The 11,276-nt window shown below is 44.0% G+C and overlaps 2 protein-coding genes across 5 annotated transcripts in view; one reads left to right on the top strand and one right to left on the bottom strand.

Annotated features, from left to right (window-relative positions):
- nup62l (nucleoporin 62 like) overlaps nucleotides 1-542 on the bottom strand; it is a 62,896-nt gene extending 62,354 nt beyond the window's left edge. The window contains exon 1 of one of the 3 annotated variants that reach the window (XM_043704276.1): nucleotides 471-542. The gene's annotated coding sequence lies outside the window, so the exon portion shown is untranslated. The other 2 variants (XM_043704275.1, XM_043704277.1) reach the window with 2 other exon arrangements.
- Nucleotides 543-557: 15 nt separating this feature from the next.
- dnaaf6 (dynein axonemal assembly factor 6) overlaps nucleotides 558-11,276 on the top strand; it is a 63,786-nt gene continuing 53,067 nt past the window's right edge. Inside the window, exons 1-3 of one of the 2 annotated variants that reach the window (XM_043704279.1) lie at nucleotides 558-642; nucleotides 2,644-2,765; nucleotides 9,025-9,100. In XM_043704279.1, the coding sequence (XP_043560214.1) occupies nucleotides 2,676-2,765; nucleotides 9,025-9,100 (166 nt within the window). In that variant the 5' untranslated portion in view covers nucleotides 558-642; nucleotides 2,644-2,675. Of the gene's footprint in view, nucleotides 643-1,655; nucleotides 1,780-2,643; nucleotides 2,766-9,024; nucleotides 9,101-11,276 lie in introns of those variants that run through there. The other variant, XM_043704280.1, reaches the window with a different exon arrangement.

Below are 11,276 nucleotides of genomic sequence, written 5' to 3'. Positions count from 1 at the left end.
CTGAGTCCGAGGGTTGGGACTGAGATAAGGTGGGGGGAGGAGAAGCATTTCTCCTCCCTCTCTCCTCCACGCACTTCTCCTCTCCCCTCCCCTCCTCCTCCTTTCTCTATAATGGCGTGGACTTGTTGGGCCGAAGGGCTTGTATCCATACAGTAGGGAATCTAACAATAATCTAATCTGAAAACTCCTCCAAATCTCTCCAGATGAGATGTCTGTCGCTTTGGGCCGGGCTGATGTTCTTCCTCCTCTGACCTGTCCCGGTGTCCCGGGTCAATCCACTGAGGATCCCTTTTGAGAGCACGGGCCCGGCGAAAATAGACTCTCTCGGTCTCAGAAGGGTCCCGCCTCTCTCTCCGTCTCTCCCGCCTTAGGCAGTCCCGCTTCTCTCCCTTTCTGTGTCAGGCCCCGGGCCGTCCCGCTCTCCCGCACACACACACACACACAGCACGAAAGGCCCCGTTCTCCCCCACCTCCCAAGCTCGCCCGCTCCGATTGGCGAAACCGCGGGCCCGTCCCCACGGCCCAGTATCGCCGCTGCTGATTGGGCGCGGGCGGTTCATTTGTGCAGGGGGGGGGGGCTGTCAATTCAAGCTCGCCGCCATGTTCAGCGTTCCCATAGCGACGAGAAGAATCGGTGAAACGGTGAGTGTGTGAAAGGGAGGAAAAGTAAGAGAGGGGGATAAGGGGTGAGTGAGTGAGTGAGTGTAAAGTGAGAAAAGGCGTGTGAGGGAGAGAGACTTAAGCGAGGGAAGAGGATAGGGAGTGAATGGATGCGGAAGGAGTGCGAGGGAGTCTGAGAGGTTCATCAGTGGAGTAGACCTGACAGAGGACAACAGTCGGAGAGGGTTTAAGAGTGAGAACTGCAGATGCTGGAGATCCGAGTCCAGATTAGAGTGGTGCTGGAAACGCACCGCAGGGGCAGGCAGCATCCGAGGAGCCTTGGGAATGTGTGGTGGCGAGGAGAGATGACGGATGGAATAATGTGATGTTTGACTGATGGTATATTTTGTACAGTTTATAATTCGTTTCTTATGGTGATGTGGTCAAAGGTTCAGTAGGGAGATGAAAAAGCAAACAAGGGAAGCAAAGGAGACAAGCAAAGAGGAATTATGAGCAAAAGTTGACTTGCCAACAAAAGAGTTCACCCAAAATCTTCTCTAGGCAAACAAGTAAAAGAGTAGTGTATTTGAATACTTTACTAAAGAGGGAGCTGCTAACCCAGACAGGGCGACTAATGAGGAAACTCTGTCACTGGGAAGGTTCAAAATTGATAAGGAGTAGGTATTGGATAAAGAGTTGGTACTTGGATGTTGATAAGGCACTGGGACTGTATGAGATGCGTCCAAAAAATTTGGAAGGAAGTGAAAGTGGACATTGCAAGAGCCACATAATCTTTCAGTCTTCCCTAAACTCAGGAGAGGTGCCAGAAGACTGAAGAATTGTAAACGTTACAACCTGTTTCAAAAAAGATTGAAGGAGTAAGCTCAGCAATTACAGACTTGTTAATTAACTTCAGTGATGGGGAATCTTCTGCCAGCAATTATTTCGGATAAAATTAGGAGTAACATGGGAAAAGGTGGGCTGATTAGGAAGTGTCAATACAGATTCCTAAAAGGAAAATCATGTTTAACTTGCTGGAATATTTTGAATAGGTAACAAAAAGGTGTAAAAGTTGCCCATTCACCACCATCTTCCTTGCCGCAAGACCTCTCTGGGAAGTTTAGTTCAGTTAATTTAATAAATCTGGACTAAAAAGCAACTCTCAGTAATGATGACCAGGTAATATTTATATTAATATAAAAGCTGATCTGGTTCTTAGACATCATTTGAGAGAGGAAATCTGATGTCATAAACGTGTCTGGCTACAGACTCGCAACAGTATGGTTGGCTCTGAATTTCACTCTGAAATGGTCAAACAAGTTGTTTGAGTGAAGTTAGGAATGAATAATAAGTACTATCCTACTTATGTCTCATGATTGCATCAAGAAAGATATTATTGTCACCTTTTCACCTTTCTCTTTCTCTTCCCCTCTCGCTCGTCTCCCCCTGCCCCACTGCCTTGTTTCACCCCTCAACTTCCTTCACATTATTTGATTTGATGCTACACATCTCAAATAGCAGTATAGAAAGCTCATAGCTTCTCCTTTGACCCATGCCTACATAGCATTGTGTAGCATTCTGTGCCCAAAGCAAAAATTAGATTAGATTAGATTAGATTACAGTGTGGAAACAGGCCCTTCGGCCCAACAAGTCCACACCGCCCCGCCGAAGCGAAACCCACCCATACCCCTACATTTACCCCTTACCTAACACTACAGGTAATTTAGTATGGCCAATTCACCTGACCCTGCACATCTTTGGATTGTGGGAGGAAACCGGAGCACCCGGAGGAAACCCACGCAGACACGGGGAGAACGTGCAAACTCCACACAGTCAGTCGCCTGAGGCGGGAATTGAACCCGGGTCTCTGGCGCTGTGAGGCAGCAGTGCTAACCACTGTACCACCATGCCGCCCAAAATGTGTGTGTGGATGTCTGTAGTGCCAGGGTGTACTTACTGTCAATATATCTGCTGGTAAACTAACAACTGTTGGTAAGAAAGAATGAATTGGTTCTAAAAGAGAATCCTTTCTGTTGCAAATAGGGGTGTTTATTCAGCACTGACAGGATTACAAGATGGATTTCACCTTCCAAGCTGACCAACTGCAAGCTTTGTCAAAACTGTTGTCCTGTTCAGATCGAGATGAGGCGGAATTGGATGAGGAGGTAATTCTGAACATGACCCACAATCTTAGGTCTCTTGATTGGATCAGGACTTGGGGATTTGTTTTTTTTATGCCAGTGCTCAAAGAACCGAGGTCAGGATGAGGAACAGCTCAGCCTAACCCTGAAATCTATATCTGACTGAATTGGTTGACAGTCTAAAGTACCATTTGGTTCGCATTCATCTTCCAATAAATCATGATTTCAATTGAATAACCTTCTCAGTTTGTTTAAAATTCATTATTTTTAATGACAGGAATAAGTTACTCAGCATCACCAACCTCACTGCCTTTTCCCACCATACTCCTGAATCACCTACCTCTCCACAAATTCACACAAAGTCTCCCATCCTAGGGAAAAGACACCTATCTATAATTAACCCTATCTATACCCCTCATGATTTTATACATGATTGTATAAGGTCACCTCTCAACCTCCTACACTCTAGTACAAAAAGGTCCAAGCCTTTCTTTATAATTCAAAGCTTCCATACCCAGCAACACTTTGCGAAATATCTTCCAGTTTAGCAATATCCTTCCTATACCTGGGCAACCACAACTGGACATAGTACTCCAGAAGAGGCCTCACCAATGTCCTGTACAATCTCAACATGACTTCCTAATTCCTACACTCAAACGACTGAGTAATGAAAGCAAGTGTGCCAAACGCCATATAAACCACCCTTTCTATATGTAATGCAAACTTCAAAGGATGATGTATGTAAAACCCTTGGTCCTTCTGTTCTAAACACTACGCAAGGCCCTACCGTTAATTGTATAAGTCCTACCTTGCTTGTTGAACCAAAATGCAATGCCTCGCATTTATCCAGATTGAACTCCATCTACCATTTTTCAGCCCATTGACCGATTTGATCAAGATCCCTTTGTAATCTTAGAAAACCTTCTTCTCTGTCCATCATACCACCAATTTTGATGTCGTCTGCAAGTTTACTAACTGTGCTTTCCAAGTTTTCATCCAAATCATTTATATAAATGACAAAGCTGAAAATGCGTTGCTGGAAAAGCGCAGCAGGTCAGGCTGAAGAAGGGCTTATGCCCGAAACGTCGATTCTCCTGCTCCTCGGATGCTGCCTGACCTGCTGCGCTTTTCCAGCAACACATTTTCAGCTCTGATCTCCAGCATCTGCAGTCCTCACTTTCTCCTATAAATGACAAACAAAAGAAGACCCAGAACCGATCCCTGTGGAACACCACTGGTGACAGGCCTCGAGAAAAAAGCATTCCTCCACCACTATTCTCTGTCTCCTGCCGTGAAGCCAGTTATGTATCCAATTGGCAAGGCTACCCTGAATCCCATGTGATCTTACTTTACCAATTAGTCTGCCATGTGGAACCTTGTTGAAAGTTTTATTATTAAGACTGAGTATACAACGTCTACCCCTCTGCTGTCATGAATCTTTTTGTTAACTTCCTCAAAAAAACTCAGTCAATTTTGTGAAACACAATTTTCCTCTTGCAAGATCATGCTGACTATCCCGAATCAATTAGAGAGTCAACAACTCCACAGAGGAGAATGAGAGAGGGAGTCAGTATCTTAGCGGAGAAAGAGAGACTCTACGTTTGCTGTTGGGTGAGAGAGGGTCAACATTTTCATTGGAGACAGAGGAACAGTCAACGCCTTCAAGGGAGGGGCAGAGAGAGAGAGAGAGACAGCACATTCAAGGAGGGGGAAGAGAGAGAGTCAACACATTCGGTGTGGGGAAGTAAGAAAGAGTCAGCATCCTTTGTGAAGAAAGAGGAATTATCAGGGCCTTCACGGTGTGAAAGAGGGAGAAAGAGAGAGCAAGTCAGCACTTCCAGGTAGAGGGAGTCAGAACCTTTATGGGACAGGGAGAAGGGGAGGGAAGACCGAGAAGGTCAGCCTCTTCAGAGAGAGAGATTGAGTACATTTGGGATACTGGGCTGAGAGAGGGTCAGCATCTTCAGTAGAAAGGAAGGAAAAATCAAAGCCTTCCCAAGGAAGGTTGGGGGGGGGGAGGGGGGAAGGGGGAATGAGTGAGTGAGAGAGAGAGAGAGACAGAGAACCTTAGAGAAAAAACAAAGGCAATTACAGCATACGCCTGTGCTGATCCAGATCCTCTATCTAAACCTGTCTCCTGTTTTCGAAGGATCCATATACCTTTGTTCCCTGCACATTCATGTATCTGTCTAGATACATCTTAAGTGACGCTATTGTTCCTGCCTCTACTACCTCTGCTGGCAACGCAATTCAGGCACCCAACACCCTTTGCATAAAGAACGTACCACCATATCTCCCTAAACTTTTCTCCTCTCACTTTGAACTTGTGATCCCTAATAACTGAGTTTTCCACTCTGGGGTAAAAGCTTCTTGCTGTCCACCCTATCTATACATCTCATGATTTTGTAGAACTCAATCAGGTCCTCTCTCAACCTCCATCTTTCTAATGAAAATAATCCTAATCGACTCAACCTCTCTTCATAGCCAGCACCCTCCATACCAGGCAACATCCCAGTGAACCTCCTCTGCACCCTCTCCAAAGCAGCCACATCCTTTTGGGAATGTAGTGATCAGAACTGTACGCAGTATTCCAAAGGTGGCCGAACTAAAGTTGTATACAACGGTAACATGACCTGCCAACTCTTGTACTCAATACTCCGTCCGATGAAGGAAAGCATGTTGTATGCCTCCTTGACTGCTCTATTGACCTGTGTTGCCACCTTCAGGGTACAATTCACCTGAACACACAGATCTCTTTGTACATCAATTTTCCCCAGGGTTTTTTCATTTACGATATAGTTCACTCTTGAATTGGATCCATCAAATTGCATCACCTCGCATTTGCCCAGATTGAAATCCATCTGCAATTTCTCTGCTCAGCTCTCCAATCTATCTATATTCTGCTGTATTCTTTGACAGTCCCCTTCATTATCTGCTACTCCACCATTCTTTGTTCATCTGCAAATTTACTAATGACACCACCTATACCTTCCTCCTGATCATTTATGTATATCACAAACAACAGTTGTCCCAGCACGGGTCCCTATGGAACACCACTGTCACAGTTCTCCATTTTGAGAAATTCCCTTCCACTACTATCCTTTGTCTCCTGTTGCCCGGCCAGTTCTTTATCCATCTAGTTAGTACACCCTGGGCCCCATGCAAGTTTCTCCATCAACCATGGGGAACTTTATCAAACGCCTTACTGAAGTCCATGTATATGACATCCGCAGCCCTTCCCTCATCAGTCAACTTTGTCACTTCTTTAAAGAATTCTATTAAGACATGACCATGTTGCCTATCACTGATAAGCCCATTTTCTTTCAAATGGGAATACATCCTACCCCTCACTGACATTAGGCTCACCCGTCCATAATTACTTGGATTATCCCTGCTACCCTTAAACAAGGGGACAATATCAGCAATTCTCCAGTCCTCTGGGACCTCACCCATTTTCAAGGCTGCTGTACAGATATCTGTTAATGCTCTATTAAAGTACCTTTTCGAGCTGGCTCAAGGAATCCCTGTTGGACTCAACCTATAAGCCTCTCTTAGTTTGTCCCGGAGATCGTACTCTGTGGTAGTCTGGAATATAAAACTCTTACAGACTCTTTAGTTTAAATTATTACTGTTATTTACCAATGGCATCAATGTTACACTATAACATAGCTCAAGCCTGGTTTCTAGGTATCTAAGGTTCTAAATACATTAGCAGAGTAGCGGTGCCAGCTCTTACCCCTAAGAGCTCTCTTGGGCTACTCTCCCTATTGCTGCAAACAAGCTGTTTTTATACAGAATTTTGGTATTAAAATTACGAAAACGCCATGTCCTTAATCAGATAAGCAGCAATAAAATGGCCAAATTTTGCAGAAGAAAAGGATTTCATTGACTGTGAATGCTTGACTAATTAAGCTACATGCACATCAAAGTGAGGAAACCTTGATCCAGGCATGCCCAAATGGCCGATTACTTTGGCTAGGTAACTTTCCCTTTTAACAGGTACATCATAACAAGGCATTAGGCTAAACTCTGTGGGAAAGGGCATGGGGTCACCTCGCTCAGCTAACATGTCCAGTATCATTGTCTTAAAAAAAGGCATTTTCTTTTAAAATCATTTTCGACTCCCAGAATGCAAATTACATACATAACATTCCCGGATCTCGAACTCCCGGGAACAACACACAAACATTCAATCCATGACAAGCCAGTGTTCACTCAAGTCAGACCATAAAGAGTTAAACTTTCTACCAGCTTCCTCGCTCTCTCTGTGTCCCTTGAACCCATCAATCAGTAAATGTAATTTACAGAAGAATGTTTTCTCTCTCTCACTCACACAACTTCCTTACTATGTCACTTCCAGCCTTAGTGTTTTCCTAGCTTGTAACAGGGAGTAGACATTCACATTCCAGAACAGTCAAGATGAGGGAACTAAGCTTCATAGATTCAATCTGCTCAGTGTGGTGTACATGAAAATGTATCAGGTTTGTTCTACTACTTGCATATTCCACTCAGCTTATTAAATTACAAGTTTTTTTTTCCTATTGAGTATGAGTTTTGTGAAGATTCTTTGATATAAAACCAGCAATTTAGTTATCTGACATCCTATTGTGAAATATGCACAATCTTTGAGCCACCGGTGTGAGGAGGAGGTACAGCCACACATTCCACAAGTGAACAAATGTTATCTCCTTATTTACTCTGACCCATCAACACCAAGAACAGATGTCCCAAATTCTTCTGAACAAAAGGACCTCTCCCCGTGGTCAAGCACTTTCTGGCATTCTCTGCAGCAAATATGTCACATCTAGCTACACTCTTTCTCAGCCTCGACTATTTCCTCTCTTGCTTCCCTCAGTAACCTGGGATATGTCCCATCCAGACCTGGGGACTTGTCCACCTTCACGCCTTTTGGAATACCCAACACTTCTTCCCTCCTTATGCAAACTTGATCTAGAGTAATGAAACATCTATCCCTTATCTCAATAAGGGATAGATGTCCCCCCCTCAGTGAATGCTCATTAAGAATCTCACCAATTTTTTCTGACTCCACGCATAACTTTCCTCCTTGAGTGGGCCAACCCTTTCTCTAGTTACCCACTTACTCTTTATTTATGAATAAAAGGCTTTGGGATTTTCCTTAACCCTGCTTGCTAAAGATATTTTATGACTCCTTTTAGCCTTCTTAATTCCTCATTCCAGATTTGTCCAACATTCCCGATATTCTTCCAAAGCTTAATCTGTTTTCAGTCACCTAGACCTTATGTATGCTTCCTTTTTCCTCTTAGCTAGTTTCACAATTTCACCTGTCATCCATGGTTCCCTAATCTTGCCATTTCTATCCATCATTTTTACAGGACCATAATATCCTGGGATATTTAGTTGCCAATCATGCCCTTCCCTTAACCAAGTCTCAGTAATAGCAATAACATCATACTCCCAGGTATTAATTCAAGCCCTAAGTTCATCTGCCATACTTTCTATACTTCTTGCATTAAAACAAATGCAGCTCAGACCACCAGTCCCTTTGCATTCACCATCTGCTCCCTGCCTACTCTTATCCTTAGTCACGCTGACTTCATTATCTAGTGCCTTACAGGCTTTAGTTACTACCTCCTTACTGTCCACTAACCTCCTCATTTGGTTCCCACCCCCCTACCACATTAGTTTAAACTCTCCCCAACAGCATTAGCAAAAGCACCCCCAAGGAGATTGATTCCAGCCTGGCCAAGGTGTAATCCAATTACAAATTGACATCCAATTTGTAATAGTCCCACATGCCCCAGAACCGGTCTCAATATCCCAAAAATCGGAAGCCCTCCTTCCTGCACCATCTCTCAAGGAGGGGAGGGAAGACAGAGAGTCAGTAGCTTCAACAACAGGGGAGAGAGAAGGAGAGAGTCAACACCTTTATGACGGGAGGAGTTGGGGGGGGGGGGGGGGGGGGGGATGTGTGAGCAGAGAGAGATAGATAGATAGATAGATAAACTTACCTCCATCAGAAGAGAGGGAGGGAGCACTTTCATGGGAGAGAGAAAGAGACACACAGTCAGCACTGTGTGTGTGTGTCTCAGAAATAGTCCATGTGTTGACATCTGGATGGGCACTCAGTTTAGTGAAATTATTGTGAATGGTTAAACATGTCCAGGAATAACAGTTCATTTGCTATTTCTATTCCCCTCCCCCAAAAATACCAAAACCCAGTATTGAATTGCCTCAGTGAAGCAAGTTGAAGGTTGATCACATTTAATATTCAATGAATGAAAGGCACTGTATCTGTTTACAGCCTTGCGCAGGAAGCTTTGAACTGAATCCTGGGCAGATTGGGCCAACAAACCGATCGACTCCCACAGCTAAAGAAGGTAAAAACTAACACCAAAAACTTGACTTTGATGAATTGGATTAGCTTTGCTACAGTAAACACAAGGTCAAGTGAAATAGTTGATATTTTGAACTTGTGATCCCCTAAATCCTTCCTGATGGTGATCTGATGACACAGGTCGGTGTGGGTTGGATTTCACCTCATTTGCAGTTTCATCAGTTTAATGTGGGGGTGCTGGTGCTGGTGTTGGACTGGAGTGGACAAAGTTTAAAAATCACACAATACCAGGTTCAAGCTTTGCTTAAAGATTTGTAATTCAGATGCCAGTTGTCATAGTTGTGGATATGTTCACCAAGCGGGAAGTTGAATTGCAAACATTTCGTCCCCTGTCTAGGTGACATATTCAGTGCTTTGGAACCTCCTGTGAAGTGCAGCTATACTGTGTATTCTGAAATTTATTTGGTTCTGTTCCTTGCTGCTTCCGGTTGTCGGTTCCAGTTGTTCGTTGTAGTGGCCGGAATATTGGGTCTAAGTCTATGTGCTTACTAATGGATTCCATCGATGAGTGCATGCTTCTAGAAATTCTTCAGCTGTCCTTTGTTTAGCTTGTCCTATGATTTTTGTGTTGTCCCATTTGAATTTGTGGTCTTTGTCATCTGTGTGTGTGGCTACAGATAAAAAGTGTGGCACTGGGAAAGCACAGCTGGTCAGGCAGCATCCAAGAAGCATGAGAGTTGACGGTTCGAACGTAAACCCTCCATCAGGAATCTGTGTATGTGGGGGAGGTCAAAGGGTGCTGCTCCTCGGATGCTACCTGTCCTGTTGTGCTTTTCCAGCGCCACACTTATTGACTCTGATCTCCAGCATTTGCAGTCCTCACTTTTCTCCCTATGGCTACAAGGCACAGCTGGTACAAAAACAACCAATCAGAAGTGGACAATCGAACAGGCAATCACCATGGGACAGAACAGAACCACATAGAGAATGGTACTACAAGACAAAATGACTAAGCTACCAACAGTAGAGAAGACAACACAACAGACACCTGGGTAAGAAACCCCTACAGACACAGAAAAAGCCATACTGGCTAAAGGACTCCACTACAACCACAGGGACACAAAAACAACAGACTTCCTAGCTGCACTAGAATGTACGCTCAGAACTAACTGAAAAGACACAGCAAGCAGTCAGACAAATCATTGTACCCTTACTAACAAGCAAATGAGCAACCTCAAAACCAAAGAGAGAAAAGCCCTAAAAACACTCTCTCAAATGACAAGAACAGAGTCATGGTACCAGCGGACAATGGCAGGATGACAGTTATCATGGACAAGACTGAATATATTCAGAAATCAGAGAAACTACTTGCAGATACCGACACCTAACTACAGAGGGAATGTGACTCCTCATCACAGCTAACCAATAAACAACACACTATAGAACCTACAAAAAAACAAACTAATAACCAGGATTGACCTCCAGGATGAAACCAGAAAGCACAACACCCCAAGATTTTACAGATTACCCAAAGTACACAAACCAGATTAGACCCATTGTGGCACTCCCTGAAATTCTATCTCATAAACTAGCAAATGAACTTCAACAAAAACTAAAACATCTTACTAATGGATCCAAACACTCCATACAATCATCACAGGAATTCCTAGGCAACATTGAGAATATAAACATAGACAAGGATGAATCAATGGTCTCATTTGTCACTTCAATTGACAAAACTCTAGCCAGAGAGACAATAGCCAACCTCTTGGACATGGACAACAGACAACACGACGGGGAGCTTATCAACAAGGACTGCTTACTCAAACTACTAGACATGTGCTTGACGACACACTTCACATTCAACAACCAAATGTATGAACAGATCAATGGAATACCCATGGGCTCATTCACATCTGGGCTCATAGCAGAACCCTACCATTAACCCTGTATTCCGCATTCTTATTTGTCCTTCCAAAATGGACAACCTCACACTTGGCAGGTCTATGAACATAGACCCCAAGATCCCTCTGCTCCTCCACCTTGCTAAGAACCCTATGGTTAACCCTGCATTCCGGATTCTTATTTGGCCTTCCAAAATGGACAACCTCACACTTGACAGGGTTGAACTCCATCTGCCACTCCTCAGCCCAGCTCTGCATCATATCTAAGTCCCTTTGCAGCTGACAACAGCCCTCCTCACGATCCACAACTCCACC

The sequence above is a fragment of the Chiloscyllium plagiosum genome, chromosome 15 (assembly GCF_004010195.1).
Source record: "Chiloscyllium plagiosum isolate BGI_BamShark_2017 chromosome 15, ASM401019v2, whole genome shotgun sequence".
Taxonomy (NCBI): Eukaryota; Metazoa; Chordata; class Chondrichthyes; order Orectolobiformes; family Hemiscylliidae; genus Chiloscyllium; species Chiloscyllium plagiosum.
This window is presented reverse-complemented; position numbering and strand designations above follow the sequence as displayed.